Source organism: Saccopteryx bilineata, chromosome 3 (assembly GCF_036850765.1).
Source record: "Saccopteryx bilineata isolate mSacBil1 chromosome 3, mSacBil1_pri_phased_curated, whole genome shotgun sequence".
Taxonomy (NCBI): domain Eukaryota; kingdom Metazoa; phylum Chordata; class Mammalia; order Chiroptera; family Emballonuridae; genus Saccopteryx; species Saccopteryx bilineata.
In genome coordinates, this window is record NC_089492.1 from 313,773,386 (window position 1) to 313,786,424 (window position 13,039).

Below are 13,039 nucleotides of genomic sequence, written 5' to 3' on the forward strand. Positions count from 1 at the left end.
CACATAAAATAAAGCAATCAATGAACAACTAAGGAGCTACAACAAAAAATTGATACTTTTCATCTCTCTCTCTTCCTGTCTGTCCCTGTCTCTCCTATCTGTCCTTCTCTCTCTCTCTCTCTCTCTCTCTCTCTCTCACACACACACACACACACACACACACACACAAAAGAAATGTAAATCCATACCACTCACTTCTATCTTATGTTCAGTGCTGTATTCTAAGCACCCAGCTGGCCATAGAGACACTTAGTAATGGTTTAATATATTCAGGTACTGTATTCAAATCTTAGAGCAAGTGGAAGTCACAGAACTTCACCTCACAGACCTAGAGGCTCACAGAAGGAGGGCATCAGTGTGTCTCTGCATACAAGCAGGGCTGATGGTAGTAAACCTGGTCAATACCTGGCAGGGGTGGACACCACTGAACTCAGTGGCCATGGGGCTCCCTGCTTGGACGCCAGTCCTGCCTCAGACACAAAAATCAGAATCTTTGCAACCTGAGAGCCTCGAATTTTAGACTTGAACATGTCTAGATTCTCAGAGTCACTGAGTTGAAGACAACATTGGACCAGAGAATCAGAGATGGGTTAACCTTGGAATCCCAGACCCTGGGAATTTTTGAATTCCAGAATCTGACAATCTTGAGTTTTTAAATTTTTTATTTGTTTGTTTTGCTGAACCTAAGAGTAGAGTCTTAGGGCCATGAAATAATGAGGAGTTGACCCTTAAACCCTCTGGGTAGTAGATGGAAGAAGCTTAAAATCAGAATTTTTTTTTAATTTTTAGAGAGGAGAGAGAATGAGAGAGAGAGAAAGAGAGAGAGAAGGGGGAGGGAGGAGCAGGAAGCACCAACTCCCATATGTGCCTTGACCAGGCAAGCCCAGGGTTTTGAACCTGCAACCTCAGCATTCCAGGTCGACGCTTTATCCACTGCGCCACCACAGGTCAGGCCTAAAATCAGACATTTTCCCCCCTTTTTCTACTTGCCCCCACCATGGATCAAACCCACAACGTTGGCATATCAGGACAAGGCTGCAACCACCAGAGCTACCCGGCCAGGGCAAGCCAGACTTTTTTTTTTTTTTTTCCATTTTAGAGAGGGGAGGAAGAGATGGGGGAGGAGCAGGAAGCATCAACTCCTATATGTGCCTTGACCAGGCAAGCCCGGGGTTTCGAACCTGCGACCTCAGCGTTTTAGGTCGACGCTTTATCCACTGTGCCTCCACTGGATAGGCAAAACCAGACTCTTAATATCAAGCTCCGAATCGTAAATTTAGCACTGGAAAGGGCTGGGGAGATTTTCTGGTTCAGCCTTCCTCCGCAGCCTAAGTTTGAGGGGGTCACTGGTACAGTACAGACCTGCTTAGGGTTAAGGTGTGGGGGTCATGGAGAAGGGGGGAGCTCTCCGGCGCTCCTGACTCCTGCCCCCCCCCGCCTCCCCCCCCCCACAGGCTCAGACTCGGGCAGCCCTGCTGCGAGCGCTGCAGGAGGACGAGGAGCGCTGGGTCAGCGTCGAGGACCCGCGCAGCAGCCTGGCCCAGGACGTGTGTGAGGTAGGCGGTGGGCCGAGGAGAGAGAACCGGCCAGACAGCGCGGGCGGAAGGCGGGGCTCGCCCCTCCTCACTGGTTCCCACCCGCCCCCGCGCAGCTGCTGGAGGAGCACACGGAGCGAGCGCCCCGCATCAGCCAGGAGTTCGGGGAGCGGATGGCTCACTGCTGCCTGGGGGGGCTGGCCGAGTTCCTGCAGAGGTGCGCGCGGGGGCGGGGCGCGGGCTGCGCGGGGGCGGGGCGCGGGCTGCGCGGTGCAGCGGGTCCCGAGGCCACACGGGGAGCAGGGGCGGGAGGGAAGATGGAGACCGGACGGCAGGTGTGCCCGGGCGGGGGTCACAGCTCTGCCGGGCTGAGGGCCCAGAGAGGGACCCTTGTCGCATGGTGTTCCTCTGTCACGCCGCCCTCCCCTGCCCCTCCCTCCAGCTTCCAGCAGCGTGTGGAGCGATTCCACGAGAACCCAGTAGTCCGGGAGCTGCTCCCCGACACCTACATCAGCAGGACCATCACGCTGGTCAACTGCGGCGTCCCCCTGAGGTGAGAGCCCCCGCAGTGTGCGGCGGAGAGGCCATCCTCCGGGGCAGGCTGAGCTCGGGCGCCTGGAGCCTGGGTGCGGATCGCAGGGTCGCAGCTGCGCGGACTCTTAGAAACATAAAATCTGGGACTACTAGAAAGAAGCAGAGTGTCGCGGAGTGCCAGGATTATAGTCATCAGAACACTGGAGTGTTAGAACTCCAGAGACCTAGAAGCCAGGCACACGTGCTCTGAGAATGACAGATCTGTATTTACCTTTTTATCTTCCTTTCCTTTTTTATTAATTTGAAACAGGGAAAATCTTCCTTCCCCCTTCCCCACTCAGAGGAACCACTTATTGTTAGTGTCTCCTATATCTTTGCAGGGATATTTGATATATTTACCAGTGAATATTGTATATATAAATAAGTGTATATGTGCATATATACTGTATACATTTCATAAATATGCAGATATATGCATATACCTTATTTATACATGTAAATATATTTAAATTGTGCATACATATTATTTCTTTTCCTTTAAAAGATATGTATATGGTAGAATATAAATCACTCTATGCCCCTTTCCCTTTAGCAGCTTAGAGATCTTTCTGTTAGCGGACAAAGAGTTCCCACATTCCTTTTTCTTATCCACTGCATCCCAAGTCTTGGATATACCAACATTTATTTGATCTATCCCCACCGGGTGGTAGTTGGCTCCTCTCTTGCAGGGCAACACCTGGCAGGCACATCTGTCTAGAAGCACAGGGACTCAGGGATGTATCCCCACAAGGGGCCTGCTGGGATTTGGGCAGAAAGTGCCAAATTGCCATTTAGATCTTTCGGCTTTGGAGGGCCTTCAACTATTGTGATGACAGAAAATGAGAAGGGCAGAATTTAGAATTATAGATGTTTAGAATCACAGACTTTGAGAAAGGAGACCTCCCATTCTCACTGAGAGAAACAGACCCACAGAGACTCCTTTACTCCCACAGCACCCCCCCAGACACCCATTCATTCCACAGAGCCCCCAAATTCCCCAGCCTTCCAGATATCCCCTGATACTCCCCCCTATCCTCCCCAGAACCCCTGATTTCCCCAGCACCCCACCCAGCCTGTCATCCCTGTGTCCCACAAAATAGGGCCCATGTCAGGAGGGAGACAGCCAGGCAGTTGTGCTGAATGCTGGGGCTCCTTGACTTTTGGCTTCACTGATCCCCGCAGGGCTCTGGCGGAGCGCCTGGCTCGGGTGGGGCCCGCTGAAAGCGAGCCCGCTCGGGAAGCAGCAGCCAGCGCTCTGGACCGCGTGACCCGGCTGTGCCACCGTGTGCTGGCCGACCTCCTGTTCCAGGAGCTGCAGGTGAATGAGGCAGGGGCTGGGGTAAGGCCCTGCGGGACAGCGGAGCGCACCCCTCACACCCTTCCTTTCAGCCATGACTCAGTATTTGGGAAGCAGGCAAAGTGGGGGGTGATGGCCATGTCTGGGCCATTTGGGGGACAGAGGAATATATAGGAAGGAAGAGGTGGGAGGATGTGGTCAATGAGAAAACATGAGGGGCCTTGGTGACTGGGTGGAGCCCTTCCCACTAAGGTCCCCCAAACCCCTGCCCAGCCTCTCCTAGACCCAAGAGCCCTGTCACCTTTACTGGGCTCCTGTGGATGCCCAGAGGGCGCTGGGTCCGGAGGTGGGTGAGAGTACTTGGGGAGGTTGGTGGGAAAACAGAGAATGAGACTGAGGTGTGTAGTTGAGGCTCATGGTTGTAATGCGTGTTCAATCCGTGTTATACATCAGATCATGTCCCCCCTCTGTTTAGAAACTTCCATGGGACAAATATACGGTAACGGAAAATGATTTGACTTTGATGATGGGCGCACCACACACTCAACAGTTCAAATGCTATAGAGATGTTTACTTGAAACCTATGTACTCTTTTTATCTTTTCTTTCTTTTCCTTTTTTTTTTTTTTTTTTACAGGGACAGAGAGAGTCAGAGAGAGGGATAGATAGGGACAGACAGGAACAGAAAGATGAGAAGCATCAATCATCAGTTTTTTGTTGCAACACCTTAGTTGTTCATTTACTGCTTTCTCATATGTGCCTTGACCACGGGCCTTCAGCAGACCGAGTGACCCCTTGCTCGAGCCAGCGACCTTGGGTCCAAGCTAGTGAGCTTTGCTCAAACCAGATGAACCCGCGCTCAAGCTGGCAACCTCGGGGTCTCGAACCTGGGTTCTCCACATCCCAGTTCGATGCTCTGTCCACTGCGCCACTGCCTGGTCAGGCTGAAACCCATGTTCTCTTATTGATCAACAGTCACCTCATTAAACTTAATTTCTAGATAATTTTTTAAGAAAGGTTCCATGGCTCCCAGCTTACTCAGAGCAAAAGCCAAAGTCCTTGCCATGACCCCAGGCCATACACAGTCTGCCCCTACCCTCTCTGACCTCACCTTCTACCATTTCCCCTTCATTCCACTTTAGCTACACTGCCCCCTGCTTCTCCTGAACATGACAGATACACTCCTGCCTCAGTACCTTTGCACTTGCTGTTCCCACTGCCTGGACCACCCCGTTCCCTCTGATAGACACATAGCTCCTTCTCTCACCTCTTTGAAGTCTTGACTTAGACATCATCTTCTCAGCGAAACATCCCCTGACTGTCCTATTTAAAACAGACTACCCCAGGCCCTGGCCGGTTGGCTCAGTGGTAGAGCGTCGGCCCGGCGTGCAGGAGTCTCGGGCTCAATTCCCTGCCAGGGCACATAGGAGAAGTGCCCATCTGCTTCTCCACCCCTCCTTCCTCTCTGTCTCTCTCTTCCCCTCCCGCAGCCAAGGCTCCATTGGAGCAAAGTTGGCCCGGGCGCTGAGGATGGCTCTATGGCCTCTGCCTCAGGTGCTAGAATGGCTCTGGTTGCAAAAGAGCAACGCCCCAGATGGGCAGAGCATCGCCCCCTGGTGGGCATGCCGGGTGAATCCCAGTCGGGCGCATGCGGGAGTCTGTCTGACTGTCTCCCCGTTTCCAACTTCAGAAAAATTAAAAAATATTTTTTAAAAAAACCTAAAAAAAATAATAAAATAGACTACTCCCACTAAATAAATAAGTAAATAAAATCAATTTCTTCCTTACTCCCTGCTCTATTTGTCACCAAAACATCTATGGCCACCTGCCATGCCATATCTTTCACTTTTTTTTTTAAAACCTGTCTCCCTCCACTAGAATGTTAGCTTCTCAAGGGCAAGGATTTGTTGGAATGTTTTAAAAATAACTTATTATTATGGAAAATTTCAAACATATACAAAGCTAGGCAGAATGACAGAATAACCTCTTGCAGACCCGTCACCAACCTTCAGCCTGTATCTCCAGAAGATAAGGAACCCTTTCTAAACAAACATCACTGCAATACCATCTTCGCACCTGACACAAAGAACAATGGTTTTTAATATCATCAACTATCACACCAGTACTCAGATTCCTGTTTATGATGATCAAGTATTTGTTTGTCTCATTCTTCTCTGTGTCCCCAATGACCCACCCAGGGCTAAGCCCACAGGAAGGCTGAGAGTATTTGTTGAGTGACTAAATGGACAAATATGTAAATAGGAGTGAGTTGGTGAGGGAGATGAGAATGTTGGGAAGGGGGTACAGTCTTTGTTTCCGACTTGGCCATACGGCTTCCAGGTAGGGGTCCTTGGGTGCATTGCTTGTCCTCTGAAGTTCTCTGTTTAGACAGAGGGCACAGGAATTCCAGGCTTCTCCGGGGCTGTGAGGAGGTCGTGTGATTGTGACCATAAGGTGCTTAGCTTGGGCACTGGCCGTGGGTATTGGCCGTTGTTATCTTTATAAATGTACAGACTTCATAGCAACAGTAACATGTCCTGAGCCAGGCACTGTACCAAGAACATCAATCAGTTCACCGAATTTTCAACAAAAGCCCACAGGCCATTTTTGGAGGTTCAGAAAACTGGGCTATGGCCAGAATGAGAGAGCAGAAAGGGGTGCGAGGCTGAGCAGGATGGGGACCTGCTTCAGATCCCCACGGACACCAACCCCAGAGATCTCCGGGTACCTCACCCTCCTGCTCTCCTGCTGTCCGCCCAGGCTGCTGCGCTTCCTCTTACTCTCCCCAGCCTGCCTCTCAGGGACAGACCCACTGCCCATCTCCCTCCTGGGTCTCATCCAGAGGGTTCCCTCCTCTCCCCCTTCTCTGCCTAAGTTCATACCACCTGAGCTCCCCTTTCTTTGATCCCTTCCCTCCCCTCCCTCCAGCCTCCACCCTGATTTCTGCCTCTGTCTTGCCCACGCCCATCAATCTCAGTAAAGCACAAACCTGACCCTCCCCCTCTTCTGCTCAGAACTTGCCATGGCTCCCCAGTGCCCTCAGAAAAGAACTGGGACTCTTCCAAGGCCCAGGCCTGTGTGCTCCACTGCACCCCTGACTGCACTGGCCCCTCACCATCAGCGGCCCGAAGGGCTGAGCAGTCACACCGGCCCCCCTGTTTAGAGGAGCCTGAGCTTGGTTCTGTTCTCTGTCTCTGTCTTGGAGTTCTTAATAATTTTTGAATAAGGGTCTCTCTTTTTTAAAATAATTTTTCCATTGATTGAGAGAGAGAGAGAGAGAGAGAGGGAGGAGGAGGAGGAGGAGGAGAGAGAAACATCAACTCGTTCCACTTAGTTATTCCATTTAGTTGTGCACTCATTGACTGATTTTACATGCCCTGATGGGGGCTCTAACACGACCTTAGTGCACTGCGACAATGCTGTATCCATTGAGCCACCCAGCCAGATCCAAGGGTCTCCCATATTCATCTGCACTGGGCCCGGACAATTAATTAGATGGTCTTACTAGTCACACTGACTTTCTTTCTGGTCTTCTGACCAGCAAGCCCATCTGAAATCTGAACCTTCTTCACACTTCCATCCGACTAACAATGACCATCATCCTCAGCTCTGGTGTCTCCTCCAAGAAGCTCTCTTGACTCTGTTGACTCGGGTGTCCTTTCTTAGCTTCCTAACCCCCTGCCTGGGCTGCCGGGTCTCAACCCTGCATACTCTGGGTCATGCCTGTCTGGGGACTGGGTCTGTCTTCCTCTCTGGACTCTGATTCCCAGGAAGGCGGAGCTGGAGCTGCCTCAGTCACGCTGTGGCCCCAGCGCCTCGCCTCGAAGTCCTGGTTCAGCTCAGAGCAGGGTTTGGGAATATATGTTGAGTTAACTAAGTGAAGGAAAGAGACGGACCGGGAGGGGAGTTATGACCCTCCCTGCACTGTTCCTCCCAGCCACACTTCAACAAGCTGATGCGCAGGAAGTGGCTGAGCAGCTCGGAAGCCCTGGATGGCATCGTGGGCACGCTGGGCGCTCAGGCCCTGGCACTGCGCAGGATGCAGGATGAGCCCTACCAGGTGCGCCTGCAGGGGATGGGGCGGGGCGGAGGGAGCGGGAGCGCTCTGCCGGGCGGACCCCTTCAAGGTGTGGAGCAGCTCTCCCGGGGGGCGCCAGGTGGCGCTCTGCCTGGGACCCGCAGGGGCGTGCCCGCGGTGTTGGGGTTGAGCGCGGATGAGGACGGGGTTGGGGCCTCTAGGCGATGGAGCTTTAGAGCGGAGGGAGTGGGGGACCCTTTGGAGGCCGGTAGGGGGGTGTCTACGAGATACTTAGGGACAGAGGAGGGTGGCGGCGGACAGGAGAGCGATAACCCTCGGTGGCTGGGGGCCGGGAGGGTGCCCGGCGCCCTGTGGGTGGGGGTTCCCGCTGGGTGCCCAGTGTGGGGAGCGTGGAGGGCGGTCACCGGCAGCTCACACCCCCTCTTTGCTCCCCGGGTCTCCAGGCGCTGGTGGCTGAGCTGCACCGTCGGGCGCTCGTCGAGTACGTGAGGCCCCTGTTCCGCGGGCGCCTGCGTTGCCGCTCGGCGCGGACCCGCGGCCGCGTGGCCGGGAGGCTCCGTGAGGACGCGGCGCAGCTCCAGAGGCTGTTCAGGCGGCTGGTCAGTGCGTCCGCGGGCGAGGGCTCCGAAATCACGGGCGCGATAGCCAGGGCGGGGCTTAGAATAAGACCCTCACCCAACTGGAGGTCCACCGCAACGGGCAACACTCCGACCCTTGCCCTCGGCGCGTAAAAACCGGCTTTCTAACTGGGACGCTGGCCTCTGCGCGCGTCTGAGAATCGTGGTTCCCGTGGGGTTAGAGCATTTATGGCCCGTTAAGTACTGAGACCCTTCCCTGGCACAGGCTGCGACTCCACAAACACTAGCTGTTACTCTGAGTACTAAGGGTGGAGACTCAGAGTCTTAGCGTTCCCAATCCAAGACTTTTAAATCACCAACTCTTATTTGTACTCAGTTGGAACCAGCAGAACCAGAGGGCTTCATCTGTAAACCCAGGAGTTTCTAGTTGGAGTCCTTGGGAAAAATTTTTTTGGAAATGTTATTGAGAAAGCAGAGCGATCCCTTGTGCATATTACCCATTCCCCCAACCCAAGTGTGCACACCGGGACTAGATTCTGAGGGGTGCCCCGTGCCCCAAATTATCTGCAGAACTGGGACTAGCTTTTATTCTGAAATTTTCTTCAAATTTCCAAAGGTTCCAGATAAGCTCTGTCCACAGTCTGCCCTTGGCTCGGTTTTGGAAACGAGGAAACTGAGGCCAAGAGGGGCTGGGCCTCGGGAGGGTGTGGTTGGGGAGGGTGTTGGCAGAGAGCGTGAGCCCCGGCCTCGTCCCGCAGGAGTCCCAGGCCTCGTGGCTGGACGCCCTGGTGCCCCACTTGGCTGAAGTCCTGCAGCTGGAAGACACGCCCAGCATCCAGGTGGAGGTGGGGGTGCTGGTTCGGGACTACCCAGACATCAGGTGAGCGCTCCATCCCCACGCCACAGCCAGGGCTCAGGTCTCTGGAGGGCCTTGGCATCCGTCCCTGCGTTTCCTGCCTCTGGGGTGAGGGCGGGAGGCGGCCAGCGTGTCTGACGGCCGTTTCCTGCTGGAACCAGGGCATTATTAATACGATTTCCCTCCTTCGACTGCAGCCGCCGCCGTCGCTGCCGCCGCCACCAGGGCTCGAAAACAAACAGGCAAGCACAGGAAGCTCAGGGCAGGGGGGCTCAGGGCCGCCGGCGGCAGGAAGGGCCGGCCCAGCAGGGGAGCCGCAGGGGACGCGGGGACATGCACGGACACACGGGCGCACACACGCACTGCCACAGCGGCAGGCACATTCAGATCCTGATGGACGTTTCCTTTCTCTGTGGTTCTCTCTGACCCTTAGTTTCCTCATCTGTTCCATGGAGGTAATAGTACTCTTTTCATGGGATTATGAAATCATATCATCATTATCATCAATGGTGGCAACTATAACAGTACTAGTTCTTGTTTATTGAGTCATTTTGCCAGACGGAGGAACGTATCTTACATAGCCGCTCTATAGGTAAAAGGTGGCGTGGTTCTAAGTGCTTGGCACCGTCTGAGGTGGGCAGAAACTAAGTAGCTTACCCCAAATGTCACAGCTGGCAAGTGGCAAATCTGAAACTTGAACTCTGGGAGCAAGCTGTCTCTAAAGCTGGAGCACCTAGCCACCACACCACACTGCCACCTGTAAATTCAGACAGGGTGGCAGGCAGGGGTACCACAGTGCTATTCAGGCAGACAGACATTCTGGATCCAGAGAAACCAAAGCTTACACCGACAGGGAGTGGAGCGTGGGGTTTCCAGGCTGACACTCCAGGGGCTGGGGGGTGAGGATTCTGGGACTGAGTCAAAAGACTGTTCTGGTTCTGATCCAAGGAGCTCACGTCCTTGGGAAGGCACAGAGCCCTGGGGTCGCACGGCATGGCAGTGGTGGACCCAGCACTCCTGTTGAATTGGGGTTTGAATCTGAACTTGAATCTGATGCTTAGTTTGATGGGATTCAGGCCGCGCTGGGAGGAGCAGTTCCTAAGCTGAGTTTGGGGGAGCGGTTCCTAAGCTGAGTTTGGGGGCTATGTTGTGGCGTTCACCTGAACTGGGAGGTTCTCTACCTACATTTGGAGGAATGTGTTGGAGCTGCAGGGATTCCAAACCAGGGATGGGGGAAGGTGGCGGTGCTGAGCTGGACTGAGGGAGTAGCGAACCCCCAGAGCTGTTTGGAATGAAAGTTCTAGAAATGAAGGTGGGGTTCAGCATCTTGAGCTGAAATAGGGCGGTGGTTCTGGAACTGAGTTTTGGATCCGTGATCTGGAGCTGAGATGGGGGGGGGGGAAGGGGAAGGTCCCATTGTGTTGGATTTAGGGGTGGGGTCATAGAGTTGGTTTGGAGAATGATGTTTCCGGTTGAAATAAGGGTCCACAAAGTGAATTTTAGTCCTGGAGTGGAATTGTGGTTGAGCTCAAATTTGGCAATGGGTTGAGGGTTACAAGACTGAATTTGGAGATGAAGTTTCAAGAATGGGATCTGGGTTAAGTGATCTTAAGTTGAGTTTTGAATGAGGGTTCTGGAGCTGTGGTGGTGAGAAACTTCCAGACCTGGCCTGGGGGCAAACAATAGGCTGGGAGCTCGGGCGGGCACTGCTAGGCTCCCTCTGGGTGACCTGAGTTCCGATGGGGCTGTCTGAGATGAAGAGAAGTTCGAAGTTCGGTGTCGCTATAGATGCCAGAGCTTAAACAGACGGGAGGGCACCGGAACTTAGGACCTGCCTGAGCTAACTTGGGGCTGGAGATTGAAGGTCATTTTAATCAGGAGCTAACTGGGGTGAAAGGTAGTCCTGCGCTCGTCTGGAGGTGAAGGTTCCGGAATCCATTGTGAGTGGGAGGACTTAGAAATGGTTGGCAGTGACGCTCTGGAGGGTCTGGCATGGGGGGGGGGGGCACTGGGAGCGGATGCGAGGGGGGATCTGGAGGGGCGAAGTGAGGGAGGAATTGGAGTGGCCAGTGAGAGCGAGAGCGGAGGGATCTGAGGAGACTGGCTGGAATGGAGGCGAAAAGGGACTCCAGAGCTAAGGCCAGTTCTGGGATGGACACGAGTCAGGCTGGGTCCACACGCGTCCTGGAGCCCAGACCCCCATGCACCTCTCCCTTCCTCCACATCCAGGCGGAAGCACGTGGCTGCCCTGCTGGACATCCGCGGCCTGCGCAGCACAGCTGCCCGCCAGGAGATCCTGGCTGTGGCCCGGGACCTGGAACTGTCTGAGGGGGGTGCGCTGTCACCGCCCCGGGACTGGGCCTTCTTCGCAGACATCCCGGTGCCCCGCTCGCCTTTCTGCCTCAGCCTCCCGCTCCTCCTGGGCCGCCTTCCCCTCTCCCGGCCCAGTCTGGCCTGTCTGCCCCGGCTTCGGCCTCCATCCCCATCATGGCCCCGGGCCCAACGCTGACACTCTCCCAGCCCTCCGCCTCGGTGTCCCCCGTCTCTGCTGCTGACGCGCCGTCCCAGGGACTCCCTGCCTGGGGCCGCAGACCCCAGGATGGAGAGGTTCTCAGAGGTCTTCTCACCCCAACCTTCCTGTACAGAAGAGAAGCAGGGGTCCGAGGGGGAAGGCCTTCCCCACGGCCAGGAGGCGCTGCCGCCCCAGCTCCCCAGCCCAGCGGGGGGTGGGCGGCGCTGGAAGGCTCCACAGAAATAGCCCAGCACCCCCTCCCCCTCACCTCAAGGTCTGGCCCCAATCCAACGTATTAAGGAATGTACGATACTTAGAATAAAGAGGTTTCTATTTAACACAAGGAAGGGCTGAGTCCCCTGCGTGTGGGGGGAGGAAGGACTCTGGGTGGGGGAACAGGGCCCGGGGCCAAGGGCTTCTCACACACCCAAGGCCGGGCTAGGGTCCAACTCCTGGGCAGCACAGTGGGGCCTGGGGCCCAGCGGACCAGGTGCAGCCAGGCGCCCCCTTTGCCCTGAGTCCCCAGGTTGCGTGACTCCGCAGCCAGCCCTTGGCCACTCTGAGCCAGGGTCCCTCATTTTGTCAATCTCAAGTTCCTCTCCTTTCCTGGGCCTGGCAGTTCACCTTGGCCCGCCCTCGCCATCCATCCTTAGCCGGGAAGCTGTGTCAAGAGAGGAAGGAGGTTGGGGGCAGGGCCGGCGGCATCCAGGGCGCCCTCCTGGGTTGACCAGGAAAATCTCAGGGTGGGAAAAGTTCCAGCCTCTCACCCCCAGGCCTGCCGGATCCTGGTCCCCACGGAGACCTTGAGGTCACCTCTCTGCTGACCCCTGCCCCTCCGGCCTGGTTGGACAGCCTATGATGGATGCTTCCTGGCAAGTTTTTTTTTTTTTTTTTTCCTGAGAAGTCAGAAAGAGGAGGCAGCCAGGGGTCAGCACTAGGGCTGGGGTGGAACCTCACGCACATTTGAACTCTGAAGATGGGAACTCAGGATTCTCGGAGCCCCAGGGCTGTGTGACCCAGGGCGGGAAGCTGACCCTCTCTGAGCTGTGGTTCCGGTCCCCATATACAGAACTGCTTAAGCTGTCCTTGCCCAGGACAAGGCAAGTAAGTGTCCAGAGGATGTACCCTCCTCACTTCAACTCCTAAAATGACACTTTCAGTGTCCTTGATGCACAAGAGAGGAATTGAGAAATTAACTACATGCGATTTGTAAGCATTTAATTCAAGATGTATTCGTCTGAGATTGGCAGTGTCCTTTCAGGCTTTGTAAACATGTTCTTGGTCTGACCCAAGAAACTCCAACCTTACCCCAAACCTCAGTTTCCACTTTTGTAAATGAAAGAAAGTGTCTTAACAGCTGCAATAATTTAGCACTTACTGCATACCAAGTCCCATGCTTCCAAGGGTTCACTCAGTGCCCCTTCTCAACAAACTTGCAGACTTGGAACCAGAGGTCCAGACAGGGGAAGGACCAGTCACCCACCCATAGGTGCCAGGACCCCACCTGTACACCCCAGGCTCCTACAACAGCCACCAGGGAGCAGGTGGGGAGGACTCCAAGAGGAGGTAGCACAGGTCCTGACTCACGGGAAGTGCTTGGAAAGCGTTAGCTGTTTGGACTCAGATGCAAGTGGGATCCACCATGACTCC

The 13,039-nt window shown here is 54.7% G+C and overlaps 1 protein-coding gene across 3 annotated transcripts in view; it reads left to right on the forward strand.

The window, feature by feature from the left end:
• Positions 1 to 11,722, forward strand: part of EXOC3L2 (exocyst complex component 3 like 2) — a 136,811-nt gene extending 125,089 nt beyond the window's left edge. For all 3 annotated transcript variants that reach the window (XM_066271816.1, XM_066271815.1, XM_066271814.1), the window contains exons 5-12: positions 1,455 to 1,556; positions 1,652 to 1,752; positions 1,978 to 2,088; positions 3,291 to 3,426; positions 7,342 to 7,464; positions 7,887 to 8,042; positions 8,780 to 8,901; positions 11,107 to 11,722. In XM_066271816.1, the coding sequence (XP_066127913.1) occupies positions 1,455 to 1,556; positions 1,652 to 1,752; positions 1,978 to 2,088; positions 3,291 to 3,426; positions 7,342 to 7,464; positions 7,887 to 8,042; positions 8,780 to 8,901; positions 11,107 to 11,386 (1,131 nt within the window). In that variant the 3' untranslated portion in view covers positions 11,387 to 11,722. The remainder of the gene's footprint in view (positions 1 to 1,454; positions 1,557 to 1,651; positions 1,753 to 1,977; positions 2,089 to 3,290; positions 3,427 to 7,341; positions 7,465 to 7,886; positions 8,043 to 8,779; positions 8,902 to 11,106) is intronic.
• The last annotated feature ends 1,317 nt before the right edge of the window (positions 11,723 to 13,039 follow it).